The sequence below is a fragment of the Aotus nancymaae genome, unplaced genomic scaffold (assembly GCF_030222135.1).
Source record: "Aotus nancymaae isolate 86718 unplaced genomic scaffold, 86718_ANA_hifiasm-v0.15.2.pri h1tg000019l, whole genome shotgun sequence".
In the NCBI taxonomy this organism is placed as follows: Eukaryota; Metazoa; Chordata; class Mammalia; order Primates; family Aotidae; genus Aotus; species Aotus nancymaae.
The window spans coordinates 17,883,881-17,911,538 of NW_026988431.1; the positions used below are offsets into that span (position 1 = coordinate 17,883,881).

Genomic DNA, 27,658 nt, shown 5'->3' on the forward strand with positions numbered 1-27,658 from the left:
GCACACAGATATAATGCACACTGTTTTAAAAGCACAAAGACAATGTCACCATTTTGAACTATTTTTAATCATCACATTTGGAATTTCATACAACATTTAAGGATAGCATGCCATTTTTAAAGGTTTATCCAAAGGAGTATGGACCAAAAAGAAAAACTGACACATGTGATGTAAGCAATCCTACTACAGCCCAGTCATGATACTGAGGATACAAGGCCATTCTGATACTAGTTAAGGTGAAAATGATATATGAAATGTGAAATATTTCATTTAGCTTAAAGCTGGCAAAATCCAGAAATCAATATTTATTATTTAATGTAGATTTAACACCTCAGTCTGTGAATTAGAAACACACTGGAGAACAGCCCCCAGTGCCTTTGGAAAGAGGATTCCTGGCAAAACAGAAAGACAGGCACTCAAAATCTCTTCTAACATTCTTTCCTCCTCATGCCATGTCTTTCCTCTCCTCTCAAAAATACTTGGGTTAGAGAATGATCTGATATAATTAATTTATACCAGAATGTATAATCCAGGATCAAGTGTTCCTTCTTCCAGGGATATAAGCAATCTAAACCCCTTCTATAATTGGAGGTAAAAGGCTCGATTTAGAACTAGGTTTAGATTCCAGTTCTGCTACCTACACTTCCTGTGTGGCCTGCATGCAGGACAACCTCCATGGACCTCAGTTTTCTGATCCATGATGTGGGGGGTAATAAACATTTTGCTTATGGCACAGTTGCATGCATTAAACTAATTCAACAAATTTTTATTGAATGCCTACTGAATCACCAGGTATTGTTCTACGTAGCTGAGATTAAAGGAGTGACATCAAAATAGACAAAGTTTCGTGCTCATTGACCTGCATGCTAAATGGGGAAAGGGAAACATAATAAACGAATAAACAAAGAAATATATAACACCAAGAGCGAGAAGTGCTATACCAAAAAGTCAAATATAGTGATGGTTGTGAGGAAGTTTATAGGGAATCTAAGGAAGTTGGAATTTGTCATCCAAGAGCCTCTCTGAAAAGGTGACATTTGAGTAGAGACATTAAGGGACAAATGAAGTGAGTCATGTGAATTTCTGGGTGGCACACAAATGCAGGCAGAAGGAAGAACAAATGGAAAGGCTTGTGAAGAAGCATGCTTTGAGTATCTGAGTAAAAAGTGATGTTTGGCAACTCTGAAAAGTATTCTGTGGATGGAGTGGTTCTATATGGTTTTGTAAGCTTTTCTTCAGGAGCTGGGAATCACTGAAGGGTTTAAGCAAATAATTTACATAATCTGATACACTATAAAAGGAAGCTTTAGGTTGGGCATGGTGGCTCACACCTGTAATCCCAGCACTTTGGGATGCTGAGGTGGTCAGACTGCTTGAGCTCAGGAGTTCGAGACCAGACTGGGCAACATGGCGAAACCCCATCTCTCCCAAAAATACAAAAAGTAGCTGGGCATGGTGGCAAATGCCTATGGTCCCAGCCACTTGCGAGGCTGAGATGAAAGAATTGCTGGAGGTTGCAGTGAACTGAGATCACATCACTGGATGTGATCAGCCAAAAAAAATAAAAAAGGAATCTTTCAGTGTAGGAGTGTACTGTAGGAAGAATAAGGGTGGAACCAGGAAGACCACATAGATTTCCACAATCATTTGTGGAAATAATTTGAGGGAGGAGGAAAGCTGATGGTGGTTTGGGCCAAAGAGTTTCTAGGGAAAGGTGGTGAGAAATGTCTAGATTCTAGATTTATTTTCAAGACTGAGCCAGTGGGACTGGGTCTGGCTAGCTGTGCAAGAGGAGTCAAGGATGACTGTAACTGTAAAGTTTTTAGTTTCAGCAACTGGAAAAACAGAGCTGACATGGAACAGGGTAATCAATAATTTGGTTCTGGATTTGTTAAGTTTGAGATGACGACTGGATGTTCAACTAGAGATGTCAAATAGGCAATTCAAAATGTAAGAAAGGACTTTATCCATGGCCAAGCTTTATATGAATGCACAAACTCAGGTTAAAAATAAGTCAATTCATATATTACTCCATGACAACTGTGTGTTCTCTAACCAAGGCCTAAATAGTTGGGTTTAAACACATAAATCACTGCCCTTTCTGAAAATTCTGGGAAACACATTCAATTTTCTTCTTTGAGCAGTAGCAGCAACAATAAAAACTAGTACAAAATAATAATAATAACCTAGAAAGGATACAGTTGTAGAACTCATTGTTGAACTTCAGTTACAGATCCCTCTGTGGCTTTCAAATGCTGAATATCACTGTTTCTTACTGTAACTAATTAGTGACCTTATTTATAAGTAGCCTTGACCCATCAATTTAAGGTTAAAATCTAATGAGAAAAATAAAGATTTTGAAAACATGAAGACCTATCTATTTCACTCTTCAAAAGCAGTTAAGGCCTTCTGCATTAGCTGACATTAGTAAGCAACTTACAGTTAGACTTTATAAAAGATAACAACAAACTTCTAAACTGATATGCTCTGAATTATCTCTAGGATTTTAAAATATACATGCTAAAATCCGTAGTGAAAGAACAAATTACACTTAAAAAGATTTTGAGTATCATTCTTAATAAAGTATCCACACAGATACTTTATTAATGTGTGTAATTTTTTTGTCTTGTTTTATAAAATACCTGAGCCACAAATTTTATCACCAGCAAATACTATCTTCATGCCATTACCAAAGAAAAGAATGTTTTCCAGTAATAGGAACATGGACGCAGCATGTCAAACCTGTGCATAAGTTGCCTGAAATACTGAAAATAAAAAACAAACATGCTTGACTCTTTCACCTACCTAATCCCAAATCTATTTGGAATGAACACTTATTTTTTACGTCATGTCTAGATCCACGGGGAGACAGAAAAAGCCAAATTAAGATGTATACTCCTATGTATTTCTACTGAAAAGACAAATATCTGATCTGTTACCTAACAGGACTCCTTAGTGAGGATGAATTTCTAAGATAGGCCAGGTGTGGTGGCTCATGCTTGTAATCCTAGCACTTTGGGAGGCTGAGGTGGGTGGATCACTTGAGGTAAGGAGTTTGAGACCAGCCTGGTCAACATGGCAAAACCCTGTCTCTACTAAAAATATAAAAAGTAACCAGGTGTGGTGGCTGGCACCTGTAATCCCAGCTACTCAGGAGGCTGAAGCATGAGAAATGCCCGAACCCAGGGGGTGGAGGCTACAGGGAGCAGAGATTGTGCCACTTCACTCCAGTCTGGGAAAAAGAGTGAAATTCTGTCTCAAAAAAAAGAAAAAAAAAAAAAAGCAACATCTACCTTAAAAACAGATATCTGAATTATAACATTAAAACATATGCCCACATTAAAAAATAAATATGGCATAAAAAGCTTTTATATACCCTAGCAGTTCATTACACTTTTCTTTTTGGCCATAATGCAGTATTCCTAAATGGAGTTCTATTAAACAGGTATTTTCTCAGATAATATTATCATTGGTGGTTAAGTACTCAACTGAAGACCTGGCATCAAATGCAATGGACAATTACAAGAAAAGATACCATGTAAGATGCCTTACCTACTTTGAAATAGTAAAATGGTGCTATAGGTTAAATAAAAGGCATAAACATAAAATTATGTAAGTAATTCAACGTACTAAAAATTGTACTGAAACATAGCATTTGAAAAATACTAGTACTCAACCTATTTAAAACTAGAATACTAAGTTTAATGAACATTATTTACCCAGGTAATAGTTGTTTTGCTTGCCTTATTAGAATTTAGGCAAATTCTGGGAGAAATTACTAGACCAAGCTCATCTCTGATTTTTAAAAACTGAGTAGTGGAATATGGGGTGTTCAAACTGATCAAGCCCTACTGTGAAAAAGTTTCTGCAACAAGAAGGGGCATCCCAAATCATTCCTCTAACCTTTAAAAGCTACATTTGATCTCTATAGTATTTAGAAGGCTTCATCAAAGGTTCTATTTGTGATAATTTGGAAAAAATAATCTCATAACTCCATCATGCTATAGACTAATTTTATGGTATGTATATCCACACAAATAACCATCAGACAGCGCATTAGATCTATTTATAAGCCTCTGCTCTTACCAGTAATTTCTCCTGATACCTACTGCTTCCCTGGTTTGTTTTTCAGAGTATTGGAAAATGTTGCAGGAATCAAAATGCATGGCTAACGTGGAAATAAAAAGAGCAAAGGGGAGGAAAAAACCCAAGACAACCTGAAATATGTACTATTTAAAATAACAGGACAGTAGAAAGGCATAGAGATGTTACATCAAAACTATTAATAATAGAAGTATTTGTTTTACTTAATAGCCTTCACTATGCTGCAATTTTTTTTCTCCCTCAAGTAATACATCTGTCTATAAAATCTGATTTCTAAAACTGATATATTAGAGGTGATAATTTGCTTTTAAAAACTTTCCACAGATTTCTATTAAATGTGCATTTGAATTGTAGTTCTAGGTACCAAAGTTTGATTTTTTTTCTCCTTAGAGATTGTCTAAGTCCAATACATTATGTGGAGGTATTCAATTATTTCTTGTTAAAATTCTTGACAGGCAGTAACTCAGTTTTTTTCTTGAACACTCCTAGTAAAGGCAAGTGTGGTGTCTCAGAAGTAGAGCTACTCACGAGTTGACGGTCCAACTGTGGGTCAGATTTTCCTCATAAAAAATTGAAATCTACTTCCCTGTAACTGATACCCTCCTGCTTCTATTTTTGTCCTATCCAACCATCCTGGATAAAGTCCAACCCCAACCCACACCACAGTCCCTGAAACATTTGAGGACAGATAAAGCATTCCTCCCATGCCCTAGTTTTACTAGTAAACTTCTCCAGGCGGTAGAGGCTGACAAATAAAGGTCCTCACATCCCTTGCAGTACAACGGATACTCCAGGTGACTTACGGGCTGGTCTAAAGTAGAAAAGAAATGTATAAGAGTCCCATCCAGGCCGGGCACGGTGGCTCACGCCTGTAATCCCAGCACTTTGGGAGGCTGAGGCGGGTGGATCACGAGAGGTCAAGAGATCAAGACCATCCTGGTCAACATGGTGAAACCCCGTCTCTACTAAAAATACAAAAAATTAGCTGGGCATGGTGGCACGTGCCTGTAATCCCAGTTACTCAGGAGGCTGAGGCAGGAGAATTGCCTGAACCCAGGAGGCGGAGGTTGCGGTGAGCCGAGATCGCGCCATTGCACTCCAGCCTGGGTAACAAGAGCGAAACTCCATCTCAAAAACAAAACAAAACAAAACAAAAAAAAACAACAGTCCCATACAGTAAAGGGAGAAGATAAGTATTAGATTTACTATAGCTTTGTCATTGAAAACCTACCAAATGCAAGCTCTGGGTGGTCACCAGTGCCACCAGCCCTGACAGCTTGAATAAAATGTATTGTGTAATGGAGGAAGGAATATGGGCTTTGGAGCCAGGCTTTCCAGGTTCAAATCCTTACACCACAATTTGCTTGATGCATAATGCTGGATAAGTTACATAGTTTCTCTGTCCCTGATTTCCTCATTGAGGATAATTCCCTACAGTTACTCCTTTTTGCTTTGGTAACACTATCTAAGCATCAATGGAAAGGAAAGAAGAAAGGAAGAGCAGGGGGAAAGAAGAGGAAGGAGGGGAATTATAGAAAGTCATGGTGAAGGTCTAGTCTTATTCTTGTTTTTTTTATACTGTTTACTCCAACCTACAATGCAAACAAGTTTTTTATCCCTGTGCATTATGAAGTTAAGTCAGGGTCAAATGAGAATTGTTTCTTGGTAGCTAAAACATGGTGTCTTCGGGGTCATTTCCTTTGCCATATTGGAGAATAGATGCTAATGGAGATGACATAATATTTAAAAGAGTCAAACATCTGACTTATAGGCAGCAGAAAAAAATGTGAAGACTTTCTAAAGTATATAATCTTGGCTTAAATAAGTGAGAGTTCTTTCATGTTCTGATTTCACTGTACTCTTGCACATCAGACATAAACATAAATGACTTTTCCTTAATCAGTTTCATTAATGAACTATTATAAATACTTTACTGAATTTTCATAACACCATTTTTAAGTCTCTGTGGGTCACACTTTCCATACTAGTTCATGTGTACAACATGTGAGCAGCTGAACTCTAGGAGACAATAAAACTCAAAGCTCCATAGCTGGTGCTATAAACCTTGCCCTGGGGTGGCTTCCTCTGCCTTTAGCCTAACTCTTGTGCTTAGCTTGCTTGGGCTCTGGCTCAAGGCTACATCTGATTCTCTGGGCTCTGGTACTAACCCTGGCCCAACTTTATGCCCCCATTTTCACCCATAAACATGGTGCTTTATGTTAAAGTGCATAACAAAGAAAGGAGATAATGAGGAGAAAAAGGAGGAGAAAAAGCAACAAAATCAGTAAAAAGCTGGGGTGGAGGAATAATCTACAATTTTTTACATTGTTTCATTTTATACACTATCAGTCTTGGGAAGCTGTCTGTGACAACAGAATAGACATGCATCCCTAGAAATGTATATTTAAGAATAAGTATATGTATCTAGAAATATAGTACATATTGCTAAAAATCAATGAAAACTTCATACTGACCTTAGGGGGTTTAAACGGATAGTCTGGTGAAAAGGTAATGTCAAGAAAGAACACCCCTCCTTCATAGACAGATCCTGGGGGTCCCAATATAGTTGACCTCCATTCATAAATGTTGTCTCCTTTGGGTCCAGCACTGAAATAAGACATACAAATGAAATGTGCTTAGAAATTACATAAAGGCTAGAATTTAACAAAATCTATTTATGATAACCAATTGAACAGTTCCATATAAACACAAAAAGTTAATCAGTTAATTCTCTAAGATTCATATTGTCAATATTATCATTATCCTATAAGTGAAATACATTGGTATTACTTAATACAAGAACACCAAGATCCTCTTTTGCCATTCACAACCTTAAGCCAATGGAATAAAAGAGTCCAAAGACCATGGGCCAGAGGTAGAAACACAAATATTTAATAAAAGCTGGAAATTACTTGTGATGTCAAAGACAAAATTTCAAAGTTAGAAGGGCCGCTGGGGAATGACTAGTCTGATCCCTTTGTTAACAACTGAGAACACAAAGGAGGTTCAATGTTCATCATACAAAGTCTCTGCTCAAATAATCATATCCCATCTGAACCTTCCTTTCCTTCTCCCCACTTCCTGACTAATACGTCATGACCAGTGAGTTCTGTAGATAAGATATATCATTTTGTGTTATAAATGTGTTTTGTAACTATTGCTTCTTTCCACCCTCCCTCGAAGTTGCTTAAGGAACAGGTAGTGCCTTGTCCTTAGTGCCTCCTAAGTCAATATGTTGGATGATGATGAATTAATAACAAAGCAAGTGAAGAAGCCACATGGCTAACAGCAGTACACCTATGTCTCTGAGTTCAGATAATTTTGTTGAAAAAAATATGGCCCATGTGATTCAGCTGAATTGCATTAGTTCTCTCAGGTGAAAAGAAGGGCAAAATGAGATTAGGATTTAGCTTTCCCGTGTTCTTTTTGTTTCATCTAAAAATTACCTACATGTAATAATAATAGAATACTAGAAATTCTCCTCACATCCTGTAACAAAGTAGGAAACTCTATTAAGATGCTTGGGAAAGATTTTATTGCCAATAAAGATTCAGCTTATTTTCCCTCTTATTTTGAAATGAGTGTATATCTATAGAAAATTCATTATTGAGCAGCCATTTTATCACAAATAGCCATTCGTAATTAAAAAAAAAAAAACTCCATAAACTTAGCAAAAGTGGAATAGAGGGAAACTTCTTTAACCTGATAAAGAACATCTATCAAAAACCTCACATCAACTATTATATTCAATGGTAAAATATTAAAAGCACTCCTTTTAAACTGATGAACAAGACAAGAATGGCAGTTATCTCCATTTCCAATCAGTACTGTACTAGAGATCATAGTTATCAAAGTATGAAAAACACAAGGAAAAATAAAAGGTATATGGATTGGAACAGAAGAAATAAAATAGTATTTGCAGTATTTAGGTTCACAGAACAAAAATCCCAAATAGATATACACTGTATTAAACTTAATAAAAGAGTTTAGTAAAATTGCTAGATATAAGATCAATATTCAAATATCAACTTCATTTCAATACACCACTAGAAAATGGTTGCCCAGGCTAGTCTTGAACTCCTGGGCTAAAGCTCTTTATGGAGAAATTTATATAAAACTTACTGAAAAATACTCATAAGAGTTAAATAAATGGAGAGAGATACCAAGTTTATGGGGAGGGAGACCTGATATCTGATGTCAATTTCCCCTAATGGATCTACTACAATTCCAATTAAAAAGTCCAGGCTGGGCGCGATGGCTCACACCTATAATCCCAACCCTCTGGGAGGCCGAGGCGGGCGGATCATGAGGTCAAAAGATTGAGACCATCCTGGCCATGGTGAAACCCCGTCTCTACTAAAATACAAAAAATTAGCCAGGTGTGGTGGCATGCCCCTGTAGTCCCAGTTACTTAGGAGACTGAGGCAGAGGAATCACTTGAGCCTGGAAGATGGAGGTTGCAGTGAGCCAAGATCGCACCATTACACTCCAGCCTGGCAACAGAGCAAGACTCCATCTAAAAAAAAAAATCCAACTTTTTTTTTTTTTTTTTTTTTTTTGAGACGGAGTTTCGCTCGTTACCCAGGCTGGAGTGCAATGGCGCGATCTCGGCTCACCGCAACCTCCGCCTCCTGGGTTCAGGCAATTCTCCTGCCTCAGCCTCCTGAGTAGCTGGGATTACAGGCACGCGCCACCATGCCCAGCTAATTTTTTGTATTAGTAGAGACGGGGTTTCACCATGTTGACCAGGATGGTCTCGATCTCTTGACCTCGTGATCCACCTGCCTCGGCCTCCCAAAGTGCTGGGATTACAGGCTTGAGCCACCCAACTGTTTTTTAAAACCAGAACTCGACAAGTTGATTTTAAAATTTGTTTGGAAGCTCAAAGAAATTCCTCAAACTTTTCCAAATACGTATGAAAACCTGATTTATGTCAACTGATGGGACTAGGACAAGTTTTTATATTTGAAAAACAGAGAAACTAATTTTTTACCTTCAATAAATATACAAACTCAGTTGCAGATCAATTAAATATTTAAATGCAAAAGTCAAAATTTTAAAGTTTGACTGAAGAGAGTGATAAGGCAAGCCACAAACTGAGAAAAGATACTTGGAAATACCTGGATCATATAAAAGTGACCAAATTCTAGTGTCGAGAATATACAAGTTCCTAAGAATCAATTAAAAAAAGACAAAACTCTATTTAAAAAGACATAGACATTTCCAAAAAAAGGGAAACAGAAATGACCAATAATCATATGAAAAATGCTCAATCTTATCAAAATCAGGGAAATGAAACTGAAAATCACATTCTGATAATATTATTTTGCAAAACACATAGGCAAAAAAAAAAAGTCTGACAGAACCAAGCGTTGAAGAGGATGTGGAAAAACCAGAAACTCCTATGTACTGCTGATGAGTGTGAGTAATCACTTTGGATAAGAATATAAGCTCATCTAGTTAAGCTGAATATAAAGTTGACCCCTGAACAACAATAATATAAAGTTGATCCCTAAAGGTCTGTATTGTGTGGTCCACTTATACACAATTTTTTCCCAAGAAAATACACTAGAAAAATTTGAGATTTATGACAATTTGAAAAAACTTGCTGACAAACCACTAGCCTTTCCAGATTTCTATACTGAAAAATTAAGAAAAAGGAATGTCATGAATGCACAAAATATACATAGATATTAGTTTTTCTTATCATTTACTACCAGAAAATATATACAAATCTCTTATGAAGTTAAAATTATACACCCAAACCATACATAATGCCATGTGCAGTTAAAAGAAATGTAAGCAAACACAAACATATAGAATTGTCATAACTGCATAAAAGTAACTGTAGTACATACTGTACTACTGTAATAATTCTGTAACCACCTCCTGTTGCTGTTGCAATGAACTCCACTATTGCCAATAGCTGCTTAAAATGCCTAAAATGCCATGTGACAAAAATCGTCTCTGCATGAGCAATTCATCTCTCCAGCAAATCGCGTATTGCAGCAAAAAGTGCTCTCTTTCGCATATTTTTCATTGCTCATTGTGTTTATGCAATACCGTAAATCTTAAACAACACCATGGGAGCCACACGAAAGGCCACTAGTGATTCTGGAAGTGCTCCCGAGAAGCAGAGAAAAGTCATGCCATTACAAGAAAAAGTTGAATTACTTGATACACACTGTAGACTGGGGTCTATAGTTGTGGTTAGCTGCCAGTTCATCTTGTAAACAGATGATGTAAACTTAGGGTATCAATAAACACAGTACAATACTGTAAATGTGTTTTTTCTTATTACTTTCTTTTTTTTTTTAAAGAAAGAAAGAGAAAGAAAAAGGGGGAGAGAGAACAGGATTCTTGCTCTATTGCCCGGGCTGGAATGCAATCTAAAAATAGGTACTAAAAACCTCTTTTATGCCAAAAATTGTGCTTAACAACGGAGACAGGAAGGAATAAAGGAAGAAAATAACAAACAAACAGCCAACCAATATTTCATTTAAGTCTATGAAATGCTATGCAAATGCTGAAGAATGATTTACTTCCAATTTTCCAATTATGTGGTCACTTTCAAAATAGGTGTAATGTGATACTGAGAAAAATGTATGTTCTGTGGGCCTGGGGTGGAGAATTCTATAAATATTCACTAAGTTTACTTATTCCAGGTCTAAGTTCAAATCATAGATGTCCCTATTAATTTTCTATGTCATTGATCCATCGAATACTAACAATGTGGTGTCAAAATCTCCCGCTATTATTGTGCGGGAGTCCAGGTCTCTTTATAAGTCATTAAGAACTTGTCTTATGTATCTGGGTGCTCCTGTATCGGGTTCATATATATTTATAATCATTAACTCCTGTTGTTGCATTGATCCTTTTACCATTATGTAATGTCCTTCTTTGTTTCTTTTAGTCTTTGTTACTATTAAAGTCTATTTTGTCAGAGACGAAAGTTACAACTCCTGTTTTTTTTCTCTCTCCATTTAATTGGTGAATCTTCCTCCATCCCTTTGCTTTGAGTCTTTGTATGTCGTTGCTTGTGAAATAGATCTGGATACAGCATACCGATGGGTTTTGACTTTTTATTCAATTTACCTGTCTGTGTCTTTGATTGGGGCATTTAATCCATTTAAATTTAGAATTAATATTAATATTTGTGAGTTCAATATTGTCATTTAATGCTGGCTGGCTATTTTGCCCATTAGTTGAGGTAGATTCTTCATTATAGAGATACTCTTTAAGTTTTGGTAAGTTTTTGGGGTGACTGATACTGGTTGTTCCTTTCTGTTTGTAGTGCTTCTTTCAGAAGTTCTTGTAAAGCAGGCCTGGTGGTGATGAAATCGCTGAGTGCTTGTTTGTTCACGAAAAATTTTCTGTTTCCTTTGCTTATAAAGCTTAGTTTGGCAGGATATGAGATTCTGGGTTGAAAATTCTTTTCTTTGAGGATATTGAATATTGACCCCCACTCTCTTCTAGTTTGTAGGGTTTCTGATGAGAGGTCTGCTGTGAGTCTGATAGGCTTCCCTTTATGGGTAACGTGACCTTTCTCTCTAGCTGCCCTTAGAATTTTCTCCTTTATTTCAACCCTAGTGAATCTAGCGATTATGTGTCTTGGAGTTGCTCTACTCGAGAAATATATTTGTGGTGTTCTCTGGATTAGCTGGAGTTGAGTATTGTCCTGCCTTACTAGATTAGGAAAGTTTTCCTGAATAATATCCTGAAGAATATTTTCCAACTTGGATTCATTCTCTTCATGACATTCAGGTGTACCTATCAATCGTAAATTAGGTCTTTTCACATAGTCCCATATTTCTTGGAGACTCTGCTCATTCCTTTTTACTCTTTCTTCTCTAATCTTGTCTTCTCGTTTCATTTCATTAAGTTGGTCTTCGACCTCTGATATTCTTTCTTCTGCTTGATCAATTCGACTGTTAAAACCTGTGCATACTTCACGGAGTTCTCATATTGTATTATTCAGTTCCATTAATTCACTTATATTCCTCTCTAAATTGTCTATTCCCGTTAGAATTTCGTCAAACCTTTATTCAAGGTTCTTAGTTTCTTTACATTGGGCTAGAACGTGTTCTTTTAGTTCACTAAAGTTCCTTATTATCCACTTTGTGAAGCCTAAATCTGTTAATGGAACACACTCGTTCTCCATCAGGCCTTGTTCTCTTGTTGATAAGGAACTGTGATCACCTGTAGAAGGAGAGGCATTCTGATCTTGGGTATTCTCAGCCTTTTTACGCTGGTTTCTTCCCTTCATTGTGAGTTCATCCACCATCTTCTTTGTAATTGCCTACTTTCAAATTAGGTCTCTGAGTGGACGTCCAACTTGTTGATTCCCAGCGCTGAAATCTGAGCAACCCACTGCGCCAGCCAAAACAGCAGCATCAAGATTCGTGGTGCTTTTCTGCCAGGGAATCTCCAGTCTGGCTTCCCTCTTGAGTCCCTTCTTCAATCAGGTAAATGGGCGACTCTGCCTTCCCGGAGCTCCAAACATCGATCAGTCCCGTTTACTCTGCACCAAGAACCGCTGTGCCGGGGGGCCGGCAAAACCGCGACGCCAGCCACAAGAGTCACCCTGGCGACCCATGGGGCTCCTCTGCTGGAAGTCTTCCGGTCTGCGGGTAACAAAAATTCGTCTGAAAGTGTGGCGTCCTCTCGTTCTGTGCGTTTTCTCTGGGAGGTACAATCCCGAGCTGCTAGTGATCAGCCATCTTGGATCTCACAAACTCTATGTTCTTTTTCTTCTTATTACTTTCTTACTAATATTTCTTTTCTAGCATATGTTACTATAAGAATACAGTATATAAAACATATAACATGCAAAATATGTGTTAAATGTTTATGCTATGAATAAGGCTTCTTGTCAACAGTAGGGTATTATTAGTAGTCAAATTTGGAGGAAGTCAAAAGTTATACATGAATTTTTGATGGCAAAGGTGGTTGGTACCTCTAACCCCTCAGTTGTTCAAGGGTCAACTGTACACCTATTTTACAACATAGCAATTATACTACAGAGAAACTTTTACATGTGTGTACCACCAGAAGACACTGAGAAGAATGTTTATAAAAGCATTATTTATAATAGCAAAATTGGAGACAACACAAATGGCCACTGACAGAAAAATGGGTAAATCCACCCAAAGGAATACTATACAACAGTGAAAAATACACAGATTAACATGAAGGAATCTTAAAAATATATTAAATAAAAAATTAAGTCTAAAAAGAATATATACAGTATGATACTATTTCTACAAAGCTCAAAACAAGCAAACAAGGAAACATACTATTGAGGGACACATAAATACAAGGTAAGGAAAGAAAACAAGTAAGGAAAAAAAATCGTTTAGAAGAGTGGTTTTCTGGGTGGGAGCAGAGGTTGGAGAAGCAGCACATTGGAGCTTCAGTGATTCTGGGTATGTTTTACTTCTCAGTGTGTGCAGTGGATTCAGGTGCTTTTGTTTTATTACTAGGTTTTCTGACTTACTTATGTGTTAGGTACGTTATTACATATGTACCCAATTTTTATATTAAGAAAAATTATGTCAAAAGTCCACTAATATGGTGAGAAAAGCAAGCTGCTGTATATGTACAGTGTAAATTCTACTGTATAAATTAAAAACAGATCGTACTGTGTGAATATTTTATATTATTTATGTACACATATCTATGTCAAAGTCTTTTAAGAAATGATCTGGAAAGATAAGCCTAAATTCAATAGTGGTTGTGAGAAAAACAAGGGATGAGGTGGAGTGGGGAGAAGGGAGGAAATAGATGTAGAGATGGGAAATGAAGCAGAGTTAAATTTTATTTCTAGTGTTTGATTTCTCTTATTTAAAATAAGATGAAATAAAATCACAATTATCCTAGCTTATTGCAAAGGGCTGAAATAAATTGAGAAGCAGTGGTGCAAGGGACCAGAGTACAGCATTCCTCCCTGATCTCCCCCTTACCACCTCCTCCTGAGGCTGGCAATGAGGCAGAGACAGAATATATTCAGCCCAGATGACAATAAAGCTTTGGCAACAACAGCCTCTTGTTGCCAGACAAGCTCACTCACGCAGATGAATAATACACATGGTTATGCCCTGAGCTATAATTAAACCCAATATGAATAGATAAGCTTATCAGAAGGAAGAGCTAAAAAATAGAGAAGATTATAGGTTTATAGTTACACCATTACTTCAAGGTAGATGAATAAATTCAGTTAAAAAACATGCACAGGAGTGTGTATACAGCTATGAAATAACGTACACAAACACATTCAGCAAATACCAAGCTATAATTTCTCTGAGTCACTTTGAGAAATCTTAAAATGGCCTCCTAAGAATGGTAACCATAGCAAGTTATAAGATATAGGTTAAATAAGGAATCACCACCAAATAGTGTGGCTGAGGAAGGGACTCTGAAGACAGCACTATCTCACCAAGAAGGGTGATGTCTGCAGATAACATAAACTCAATTTGTGCCCATTCCAAGTTTTATTTGGCTCTCAGTCAGAACTCCAAGTTTTATTGGTTCTTTGAAGTCAGTCAGCTGTCTATGTAGTTATTAACAGTGGACCAAAATATCACAGCTAATATTATCACTCTGAATTGGTTTATGCTGTCAAAGTGTGGCTCTTTAAGAAACCTTAGCCAGTAGCAACAAATAGTCTTGAAAACAGACTGATCTTTTAAAATGCATATAAAATTAGCCTGTAATCCCAGCACTTTGGGAGGCCAAGGCGGGTAGATCATTTAAGGCCAGGAGTTCAAGACCAGCCTGGCCAACTTGGTAAAACTGTCTTTACTAAAAGAAAAAAATACAAAAATTAGCTGGGTGTGGTGGTGGGTACCTGTAATTCCAGCTACTCTGGAGGCTAAGGCAATGAGGCAGGAGAATTGCTTGAACCTGGGAGGTGGAGGTTGCAGTGAGCCGAGATCATGCCACTGCACTTCAGACTGGGTGGCAGAGTGAGACTCTTAAAAAAAAAAAGCATATAAAACGAATACTATTTTTTTCATATAAAAATTGGGTTTTAGCAACCTCAACTCTTCTAACATTTTAGAAATGGTGTATCTGTATCACTTGCAATCCCAAAGCTTACAACAGTGGTTCTTGAATTGCACAGCCCTCTGTCCCAATCCTATTTGGATATGTACCAGTTGAGAACTCAACATCTAAAACTTTGCTGTATAATACGGCAGTCATGAGGCTATTAAGCACTTGAAATGTGGTTAGGGCAAATTGAAATGTGCTGTATGTGTAAAATATATACAAAATTTTGAAGACAATGCAAAAGAAAGTCAAATATCTCATTAATAATTTTAATAATTACGATTTGCCTATTAATTTAATTATTAATAAATAACTACATGTTGAAATGATAATCCTTGGAATATACTGGGCTAAAAATGTATTAAAAATATACTTCACCTATTTATTTTTTTCTTCTTTTAATGTGGCTACCAAGAAATTTAAATTTACATAACATGGCTCACATCATATTTCTGTGTTATGAATTAAGAAGTGAGAAAGATATGCCATAGACTGTTTTATACTTTTAAAGATCACTTATCTCTCAAGCTGATCAAATAAAATTTAGTGCCAGAGGACACTTGCAGTATAGAGCAGTAATGAAGAACATAAACAGGTTTTGGAGTCAGACTAAGTTGTGTGAATCCTAGCCTTGGCATTTAAAACCTATTGGGACCTGGGTAAATATGTAATTTTTCTATGTTTTAGTTTCCTCGACTGCAAAATGAGATAATTATATCAGCAACTTTATAAATTTTTAGAATTGTACTCACAGAACCACAGAACTTGGACAATAGTAACCCTCCAAATGTCAATTGCTATTGTGGTTGCTGTTATGTGTTGTAGATGATACAGAAGTTCACTCAAAGAGGTTGACTGCTTAGTGAATTTGTAAGAATGGTTTCAGAACTGGAAAATCAGGCTACCAAGATGTGTACATCAAAAAATAATAATGATTCTGTAATTAATTTCTTATGATGTGTATTTAGATACTGCAGAATTTTAGAAATCATCTAAATCCACTGCTGCCACTCCTAGGAAATCCAAATTATCAATGAATAGAATGTTTCTTTAATATCTGGATTTTCAGGTATGAGGTTATTTAGTAATGTTTCCCCACTTGCAACATTCTGAAAATGATCAATTCCCTCGTTTTTTTTTTTCAGATTTTATTTTTTAAACAAGAAAAAAAAAACCCCTAAAGCTTTCATAGTTAAATTTCAAAACAAAAACACAATGAGCTAAATCTTTTAGAATGCAAAATATTAGCAAATTATAATTTGGCTGAATGCCCAAGGTTGCTGCTTCAGGAAAAATTCGCAACAGAATCAAACTGTGTTCAGCTTGCCATGCTGTAGTCTACGGTGGATGAGACCCTATATACAGCTGAAATATTATATACAATAAAAATCATAAAAAGAATTATGCTCTCCTAGTTTTTACTTAAGATCATAAGATGCTTTAAATATACTGAATACTTTCAATCTGCTGTGCCACACCTGTGATTCTAAGACTGAGAGTTTTTGGCTGTGCCTACTGCATTTTCACCTAACACTGACTTTCGGACAGGTAAAGAGGAAGGATGCCTAAGCAATGTTGGGATTCTGGCCCCATAGAAAGAATGTGTCTGACATGCCACCACTTTTCAATTAACCTTTCTGTGCCTCAATCCCTTTGTAAGTAAAATGAGATAATGGTACCTCAAAAGAAAGTAAAATATCTCATTAGTAGTTTTAATAATTACTATTTATCTATTTAATAATTATTTAATAATAATTACAGGTTGAAATGGTGGGCTAAAAATGTATTAAGATAAAATTCACCTATTTCTTTTTCTTCTTTTAATGTAGCTACTAGGACATTTAAATTACATACATAGCTCATATTACATTTCTACATCATGAATCAAAGAAGTTGGGAGGTTACTAGGAGGTTTAATGATATTATTACCAAAAAAGTGCTTAGAATCCTGCTTGAACATAGCAAATGCTGAATAAATATTAGCTATGTATATTGTAAGTCTAAATCTTGATTGAAGGGATTATAATTTATGGCATAACTAGAAGAAATAAAAGGGGAAATGGCTTATTGAAATTAGTATTCATGGGATAAGCTAGCTAAAAATAAAGTTTTAACTGCAATAGATGCCTAAACTGTTTGTTTAAAAAAATCTAAGCATACTACACAGCAAGTGAGATTGCTGTCTGTTAATCCTACAACCCAGTGAAATTCTCTTAAAGTAAGTGTGTGACTGATCAGGTAGGAAGTATCTTGTCTGAAGAGTAGATAGTTGCTCTTAGTCCCTGTAAGGTCAGTCCAGGGAACTGATCTGAAATTACCAGGGATGGGGTAGTGAGAAGGTGAGTGGATTTTTCAAAAGCTTTAGCAATCCTTGCTTATAAGCAGAGTCTATGTAACTGAATTCATCCTTCCACTGGGGAAGTACATTGACATTCACACGATATATTGCACCTATGTCCAAAGCCCCTTTGGAAGCTCGCTGCAGGGATATTGAGCTTTTGGCATACAACACAATAATGAAGGCATTTCTCTAGTGTCAGTCTCCCTCTAATTTAGGGTTCTACTCCAATTTGTTTGTCCTTTTCAATGTCTGCCTACTTGGGGGTTCCACCTTCAGCTACCTAGTCTTTTCACCTTCATTCTGGGTGTCTCATTATCTACCTTTGACAATCACCTACCAAACTGCTAGCATGTCTAATCTGGTCATAAATCTGAGCGTCATCCTTGACTATGCCTCTTCTTTCTCCTCTGCTCTAAGACCCTCAAATCCTGTTGAATCTTGTAGTTATCTCTGTATTCTGACTTTTGGCTGCAACAGCTCTCATTTAGATAAGGGCACCAGCATCTTGTGTGGTTTCCCTGCCTTCAGCTTGGCTTCCCTCCAATCTGTTCACCAAACTGCAGATAGGGCAACTTCCAGAAACTCCTTTAAATAGGATCTTTTGCTTCCCTGCTTTCTCTGGCTTATTCACAATCAAGTCCAAAGATCTTTGTAGGATATACAAGGTTTTTCATAAAGATTTGGCTCCTGCTTACACTTCTGGCCCCATCCCTTGCCATCCCAGAGCTCCCCTTCAACTCTATTACTCGAATCATACTGGAATTACTTGCAGAGCTTTCAAGGGAGCTGGGCTCTTTCTTGTCTCCTGGCTTTTGCATAAGATATTCTATAGGTCTGACCATTCTATTTGACCCCTAACTCTTAACTTAGCTGCAACCTTTCCAATTCTCTAAGAGCTGTACTAGGTTCTCCTCTGGAAGTGGTAACATGCTATACAAATATAAATATTATAAAAACATATATATATATAGGACCTTTAATATTGGGGGAAGAAGACATATTAAGAAACAGCATTAACTGGATCACAGGAAAAAAAGAACTCTACACTGACAGTAAAAAGGCATTCCCTATGTCCCAAGAGGTGTTCAGAAACAAGCCAATTCTGTGGTGTCTGAGCAGAGGACAAATGAAGACTAGTATTCCATAAACTCCTGAGATTCCCTGTATTTGTATTCATTAATTTAAAAAACAAACAAACAAAAAACAGTACTGCCAATGTCTACCAAAACATCTTAGGAAGTTAGGATACAATAGTGCTGACAGAAAAGATCCATTTCATACACCAAACTCCATGCAGAACTGGACTGTTAATTTTATCCTCCATAAGGCTTCTTTTTAGTCCTTAAGTATCTGGTTCTAATTTTCCTGAAATACTATAAGAGAAATAATTATTTTTTACTTTTTGGTCAGTGAGTGTTTAATAAATGGGAATGGTATTTATCCTCAATCACACTTTACAGATTTGAGATGTAAAGATGAAAAAAATGATTTTGGCTATCTTTTTGTGTTACCTGTGCATATATTTAATTTTCCCAATGTGTGGATATGTTGCAACGAGTACACAACTATGCTAACAGATTTAAAATTTTAAGAGACTTAACTGTATGAAGTAGTGAGTAGGGAGAAGTAGAGAAACTGGGAAGCAGGAAGAAAGACTACGGGGAAAAACTGTATATTCTTCTTTTTAAGCTACATTTTTATAATACACATTTACTTGTAAACATAATGATCAACCATGGAATCAACAAGAACCAAGTCTTAATTTTTATAGGTTGAGTATCCCTTATCTAAAATGCTTGGGGCCAGAAGTTTTTCAGATTTAAAAAATCAAATTTTGGATGTTCAAACTGTATATATATGGGTTGTTAGAAATAGGTTATGATTATAAAGACTTTGGAAACCATCTAGAGTTCAACCTTTTTATAACACAGAAGCAAGCATGCATTAGAACTGGAATAGAACTCTACTGAGTTGGACAATAGGCATAAAATCGATCAGAATTACTTAAAATACCGAATTACAGAATCTTTAATTAGCTGAAAGGACTCTAGAAATGAGTTGAGTGGTTCTCAATCTTTCTTTCCTTTTTTTCACACTATACCTTCCTCCCCTTGCAGTAAAAATGACTCACTTCGCCAGTGATTCTCAGCATGTATATTGAGGGAAGAGGAAAGAAAGGAATACTTAGGCAAAATGAAAAGGCTCCTTCCCCACTGAACACTTCCATTGAAAGCCTTCATTTCAAAGGTGATAACATTAAGGGTCAGAAAAGGAAAGGGCTTTGCTCAAGGTCACACCCCAAAGAAAACATGGATCCTCTAATCCAGGAGTCCCCAACCCCAGTACCAGTCTGCGTCCTGTTAGGAACCAGGCTGCGCAGCAGGAGATAAGCAGCAGGTGAGTGAGCAAAGTTTCATGTGTATTTACGGGCACTCTCCATTGCTTGCATTACTGCCTGAGCGCCTCTTCTTGTCAGATCAGCAGTGGCATTAGATGTGTTCATAGGAACACAAACCCTACTGTGAACTGTGCATGCGAGGGATCTAGGTTGTATGCTCCTATGAGAATCTAGTACCTAGTGACCTGTCATTGTCTCCCATCACCCTCAGATGGGACCGTCTAGATGCAGAAAAACAAGCACAGGGCTCCCACTGATTCTACATGATAGTGAGTTATATAATTATTTTATTACATATTACAATGTAATAATAGAAATAAAGTGAATAATAAATGTAATGTGCTTGAATCATCTCAAAACCATCTCCCCAACCCACCCCATCCGTGGAAAAACTGTTCTATGAAACTGGTCCCTGGTGCCAAAAAGGTGCGGGACCACTGCTCTAATCCTAAAGTGAAGACTCTTACCCTGTCACTACTCCTACCAATTAGATACAAAAACCGAAGTGAAAAAAACCAGAAAGGTTACCATCACGATAAACTACCCTGCTTGACAGATTACCAGAGATTATGATGAGCATCTGAATATATTTTTCAATCTTTTCATCCTGGGCATGTTTCAAAGGTGTAATGAAAGGTCTCAAGGTACTCAGGGCTTCCAGAAATAGCCTCTCTTATCTGTACTGTTAAGAACACTTGGGCCTGTGAACTAGCCAATGTAGCAAGGAATATTTCTTTAATTAATTCCACCCCCACCTCCCACCTGTCAGGCAGGGAAGCTGTGGAGTTTTAATGTATCTGCTGATTGTATCTGCAGTATAAACAAGCTTTTAACAAGAGTGTAAGCCATTGCTGCCCCTACACAGTTTTCAGGAAGCCAAATCCCTTCTCAAAAATTTTCAATTCTCAGAAATGTTACCACTCATACCTGGCAGAATGTAAAGCTCCCTGGTATCATTCTAATTGCATAATTACTACTTTCTAATATTCAAAATGTATTCACAGTAAAAATTACATTTAGAAGTTAAGATGGTGCAGATGTGAGGGACAGTTAACTATCTTAGACAGATTAGTTAAGATATGTAATTTGTATAAAGAGTTACTGTCAAGACAAGTTGTTTCCAAAGTAGGTTAAATATCTATAAGATACTCAATATGCTTTTCTTTGGCTGAGAACATCTTTTGTTTTTTTGCCTATGAAAATAATAAACAATTTCTTCATACAGTTGTCCAGTTTATTCCTAAAAAGGTTGGCTGTGGTATCCTGCAACCTGCATATTTTTAAAATATTCTTTATACAGTCATCTAGCTCCAAGACCCATTATCACTGTCCTCTTCTACCATGCTGTCTAGAAGCCAATGTTATCAAAGCAGAGGAAGAGGAAGACGATCAGAAGACTAACAGTAAAAGTGAGCTGCACACAGAGACACTTAATAAATGCTTATCGAAGAATAACAAAGAAATATCTGTAGTAAAACATGAATCTATTGCCACAACATAGTGGTAGAGAAAGTATGCTTCATATCCAGAGATGAAGGTTCCAAATCTTGGCAGTGCCACTTACCGTGTAACTCAGAGCGTTACAGTTGTCCATCTCTGAAAAAAATAGCTACTTTAGAAAGTTGATGTGAACATCAAATGAACTAATATATGTAAACTGCCTAGAACAGTACCTGGCTCACAGTAAGGGCTATGTAAGTTTATGCTATTGATGGTGGGGGTGCCACATCTGGATCAGCTACTGCAGGGACACCAGGCATGGGGGGTAGGTGCATCTGGGGCTGCACGCTCTGCAAAGCCAGCAGGGGCATGGAATAGGTGATCCCAGTGGGAGCCCCGGACCCTACCAAGTTGGCAGGGTGGGAGCCTGCACTTCTGGGTGCAGCTGCAGCCGCCCAGCAGCAGCCGCCCAGCAGCAGTTCTGACCAGGCATCCCTGTGCTCTCAGGACCTGGGAAGTGCCCTGCCCTTGTAGGCACTTCTGAGCCACTTTCTGGCCTCCTCCTGCTCCTGGCACCCACTCCAATGCAGAGCAAAGTTGTAGCTGAGCCTGGGCACTGTCACCAAATGGGTGTGCACATACTTGGAGGGGCACTTAAATGCCATCCCTCCTGCCCCTGCCACCTTGACCCCCTCTGAAGCTTTGGGTGCTGATGAGCTCAGGGAAGGAGGCTGGGGGTGCAAAGGGAAGCTCAGCAAGGGCCTGCAGGCACCCCTCAGCAGGGACAGCCTGGGCACCACAGACAGCATGTTGATAGTGGTGGAAGACAGACCAGATACCTACGTGGGAGGGGGTGGGTCCCTGGTGAAATTCCTGGTGAAAGCCAGGAAGACCCTGAAGTCTGGGGCTGGGCTGCCAATTCCAGATGGAGTCTGCAACCCAGAGTGAGAACTGCATTGATGCCTTTTGGCCAATCGAATGGTGCTTTTTCCAGGCCCGACCATGGACCAATAAGCACGTACTTCCTGCATTCTGAGCACATAAAAACCCCAGACTCAGCCAGACTCAGCCACTCACTGGGATGATCTGCCTGCAGAAGGGAGTTACCCATTTTGGGTCTCCTGAGAGCTGTTCTGTCACCCAATAAAGCTTATTTCTGTCTTACCCTCCAGTTGTTTGCATAATCTCATTCTTCCCAGACAAGGGACAAGAGCTTGAAACCTGCAGTGGTGGGGCCAGGTCAGCTCAGGAGCCATGGGCTGGAGTGAGACGTTGGGACTGAAAGAGCTGTAGCACAAACAGGCTGAAACACGCCCCCTGAAAACATGTTCTCCTCCACTTGCCGAGCTGTAGGCAACAAGAAAGAAGAGCTGTGGTCCTCCAGAGTTGTGACACACTGTTAACACCTTCTATAGGGTTCTGCAGTTCCTGGCATCTCTGAGTTTTCAGGTACCACTGCATTCCCTTATCTGGATGTGGGTGCCTGCAGTGGAGGCCTCTTGCAGTACATCTGGTACAGCCACAGCCTTGGATGGAGCTTGCACCTGTAGCTGCCTGCCCTGCCACAGGTGCTGGTGTACCTGGCTGTGCACAGTGGCCAGACCCCATGCTTGTTCACTCATACACCCCTCATCACTTTGCACCTGGCTCAACCTTGGCAGGGGTGGGATCCAGGCCAGTAGCACAAGCTGAGCGCAGCCTGCTGGGCCGAGTGGGTAGAACAAGCCCAGTGGGCATGAGCAAAACTCAAGGAGAGGCACTTGAGTTTCCAGCTGCTGAAGTGACACCTGAAGGATCCTGTGACACTATTGCTGATACCAGGCAAAGTAAGAAACTAGTAGGGCTCACCTCTTCCTTGACCTCTGCACTTACACTATGGAAACAGTAAGAGTTTCTCTTTAAGGTTCTAATTTCCAGCTGTGTGACATCTTGGATGCTAATGTCTCTCTCTGTTCCCCATACTTCTCCCCGTTAAATGTTGAGACCATGAAAGAAACAGACAAATGACCTGGTAAGTCCCACCATTCTTGGTTTATAATTCAGCCAAGAATACCTTCAGTTTTGCATCATCCATCCTATAACATCTGAAGGCAGTGCCAGGCCAAAGTTCCCACATACTCTGAAACAGTGGCTTTAAAATTAATCCTCTCACCTCCATGATATACACTCATTACTATTTCAACAAAAACGAGTTTTTTGTTTTGTTTTGTTTTTTAAGTTTAGCAGAAGAAAGCCTAAATGTCAGCCCTGTTCAGGAAGAAAAGTGCTAGATGGCTAAAATAGGCTCTGTAAATAATAATCTAACATTAAAAGATATTGATTGATTGCCATCAAGAGGTAGTGTTGAGGCCAGGCGTGGCTCATGCCTGTAATCCCAGCACTTTGGGAGGATGAGGTGGGCGGATCACTTGAGCTTGGGAATTCAAGACCAGCCTGGCCAACATGGTGAAACCCTGTCTCTATTAAAAATACAAAAATTGGGCCAGGTGCGGTGGCTCACGCCTGTAATCCCAGCTACTTGGGAGGCTGAGGCGGAAGAATCTCTTGAACCCAGGAGGCGGAGGTTGCAGTGAGCTGAGATTGTGCCACTGCACTCCAGCCTGGCGACAGAGCAAGACTCCGTCTCAAAAAAAAAAAAAAAAAAATTAGCTGGGCATGGTGGCAGGCACCTGTAATACCAGCTACTTGGGAGACTGAGATTACTTGGGAGGCTTGAACCCTGGAGGTGAAGGTTGCAGTGAGCCAAGATCATGAAACTCAACTCCAGGCTCAGCCACAGAGTGAGCCTCCATCTCAAAAACAAAACAATCCCCCCACCCCCAAAAAAACGGGTACTGTTAAGTGGACTCACTTAAAAACTTTCCTACGATTACACTTCAGGAAATCAAGACTCCCACAGGACTAAAATACTAGCTTATTTTCAGTAGTTACCCACTAACATGGTTTGACTGTGTTCCCACTCAAATTTCTTCTTCAATTGTCGCTCCCAAAATCCCCATGTGTCATGGGAGGGACCCAGTGGGAGGTAATTGAATCATGGGGGTGGATTTTTCCCATGCTGTTCTCCTGATAGTAAGTCTCATGAGATCTGATGGTTTTATAAAGGGCAGTTCCCCTGCACATGCCCTCTTGCTTGCCACCATGTGAGACATGCCATTGCTCCTCCTCCACCTCCCACCATGATTGTGAGGCCTCCCAACCATGTGAAACTGTGAGTCCATTATACCTCTTTTTCTTTATAAATTATCCAGTCTTGGGTATTTCTTCACAGCAGTATGAAAATGGACTAATACATACAACTTTTCTCAGTGCTTACTATGTATAGGGTACTGTTCTGTGATATGGGCAAGATAATGAACATTCTTGATTCCCAAAAGAATTCCTGTCTGGGCAACAAGAGAGAAGGCAAGATTTATTTGTTCCACAGGATTCATAATCAAGATGCTATGGGAGCCCTGTAAAAAAAAAAAAGTTTTCATTTCCTGGTAGGTGAGCTTCTTCAATCTGTCTTATATCACAATAGTAACATGTTTCATTTCATCAGTGACCTGAGAAAAAGAAACACATTAGGTTCTCTCAGGATGAGTATATGGTTTGAACAAGTCCCACAGGAGGTTCTGACATGAACCACATCTCCTTTAGGGAAGGGCTTCATAAATGGGGTGGCAATTAAGCTGGGCTGGAAAGGTGAAGTAGATTTTAACTGGTACAGGAGATAAAGCATAACAGACTAAAGGCACTTCAAAGAAAAAAGGCAAGGAGAAGAATGTGGGTTGTCTGTTGGAAGAACAGCAAATATGCCAGGACGGCTGGGATTAGATAGTGTAGAGGCCTTAAATGACATAATAAGGAATTGCAAAAGTACTCTGAAGAACTGTGATATTCAAATTTGTTGCTCCTAGGAGCTGCAGGGCTCCACTGAGGTCTTTTGGGGTCATTAAGTTTGCTGCTCAATCCCCAGCTGAGATATAAGACAAACTCTGCTGTGTGTGTGTACATCGTCAGTACATAATTTCTTTAAATACTCTTTGCATAAAAGGAGTCCATTGCTTTAAAAAGAGCTTGAAAAAAATCCTGGAACTCCCACCCTGCCCCAAGATCAATAAAAAAACCTGGATCCCAAACCAGACCAGATGGATTAGAGTCCAATGAACAACTAGAGTCACCATGACAGAACTACTATTACAGACTATGGAGTCACTGAGGGTCTCAGAGTGTGGTCCAGTAAGCAGAAGCATTGGGCAAACCTACTAAACAATAAACTACATTTTTAACAAGGTCCTCAGATGATTGGTATGTCCATTAAAGGTTTGATAGGCGCTAACGGAAGGTTCTAATTAGGAAACACATAATGAAATCCACATAAGAATATTCACCATTTACTGAGCATCTTCCATGTGCCTGACATTGAGCCAGGCACATTTTATACTACTGAGTGTCAGCTCTCTTATCTGTAAAAAAGGCAACACTTTTTACCTTTTAAGTACATAATAAGAATTAAGACATTTTATTTTTACACACATTCAGTATCTAGTGTCTGACAAAGAGTAGGTTCTTTAAAAATGGTAAATATTATTAACATATATTTTTCTAAATTCTTGTCACTTTGCAAGCTTAAATGTTACCTAAAACTAAAGGTCAAAGAAGTTCAGTGGGTTGGCAATGATTACACAGTAAATGATGAAAATGCATTTCAAACCTAGATGAGCACTGAAAAGCTCATCTTTTTTTTCCCATACAACGCTCTGACAGCAAGGCTTAGTGTGGACTGGAAGTAGGAGATAGAGAAGACCATAGCAGCAATGATAAACTAAATGGTATCAACATTAGTTCACTACCTTTCTGTTTAAGAGACTAGAATTGACAAGAATTACAAACAAGTGCCAATAAAAGTACAGATTAGAGATATTATAGTCTGAAGAAATTATAGGTATGTCCTAATATCTTCTAAACACTTAACAATTAAGCTAACAATATTTATATAATAATATTCAGTTAGTTATTTGGCAATTTATTTAACAATATTTAATCTCTGGATAGGCTTATCAAGTTGACAAAGCATTTTCATATTCATCATCATCTTTACCCTAGTGACAACTATGTGAGATAGGATTATCCTTTTCAAATCACATTGCTGTACTTACACTTTTCCTCCTTAAATCCCTATTTAATCTCATAAACCTGGATTTCCTAATATCTTGCAGTGGTTTTCATGAAAAAATCAGGGTTTGTGTTTAAAAAAAAAAAAAGAATTCAGGCTGTCAATGACATGCACAGATTTCATGGCCTATCCTTCCTTCTTTCCTTCAGTCCATCAGAAGGGTTAGGAAGATAGATGGGTTTTTGGTCAAAGGGAGTCAAGAACAGCGTGGCAGCATGGCATAGGTTTATCTTTCTTACCTGTTCCACAGAAAAGTGATGTAAGGCAATTAATTGAGCTCTGAAGGCTCTTGGGGCAAGTGCAGTCCCCAACTAGATGCAAGTTTTTAAGAAATCAGCCACACAGAATACCCAGTGGAAAGAGATGATGACTAACCAAATAGAAGACTCAAGTTTACATTTTGGCTTTTGGTATATTCATAAAATCTATTTTCCTTGATAAAATGATTTATTTTCCCTCCACATCATTTGTGGTATTTCTAGAGGGCACTCTCTAAAGAGTCTTTATATAAAATTCTGAGTTCTATAGCTATAAATACACATTTTCAAAAGGAAGCAAATGAAAGACTCTAGAAACATCCTGTTGCTCACAAGAGTTATCACAGCACTTTCACGTTATGTCATAGTTCACTACTCAATTGCTTAGTTGTCTAAGGACGGTCTATTAGGCCCTAGCTTTCATGTGAGATTTTGCAGTTGGCCGTTGTAAAACATTTATAGAAGTGACTTCTAGCACTCAGGTTGGTGATTTAATATTATACAAAGTTCATTAGTCATGGTATCTACATCAATTTTCTACAGTAGCTATTATTGCCTCTTAGATTTCAGCCACTGCTTTCTCTTTGCAAGCAAAACAAACACAGATTTTACAGAAGATCTGCTATGTAAGAACCATCAACTTGTAGTATCCCTTAATAATTCCTGTCAACGTGGGCTATCTTTGAAGGATTTAGTGGTTTTTGCTTTTGGCAGTGATGCAATGATGGAAATAACTTACACTGCCCATCCCCATTTTATAGTGTCTGCTAACATGTTGGGTTGTTGGCTGCCAAGCAGATTTAATTTATCCACTTCTCAGTTTGCATTAACCTTTGAATAATAAAGCACAGCTGAGGCTGTTGTAAGAAACAAACAGAGGAATGAATAATTAAAAACACCTTCTCAGC

The 27,658-nt window shown here is 38.3% G+C and overlaps 1 protein-coding gene across 3 annotated transcripts in view; it reads right to left on the reverse strand.

Annotated features, from left to right (window-relative positions):
* UBE2E2 (ubiquitin conjugating enzyme E2 E2) overlaps nucleotides 1-27,658 on the reverse strand; it is a 385,198-nt gene that overhangs the window by 95,514 nt on the left and 262,026 nt on the right. For all 3 annotated transcript variants that reach the window (XM_021674577.2, XM_021674580.2, XM_064378656.1), the window contains exon 4: nucleotides 6,579-6,711. In XM_021674577.2, coding sequence (XP_021530252.1) covers nucleotides 6,579-6,711 — 133 coding nt within the window. The remainder of the gene's footprint in view (nucleotides 1-6,578; nucleotides 6,712-27,658) is intronic.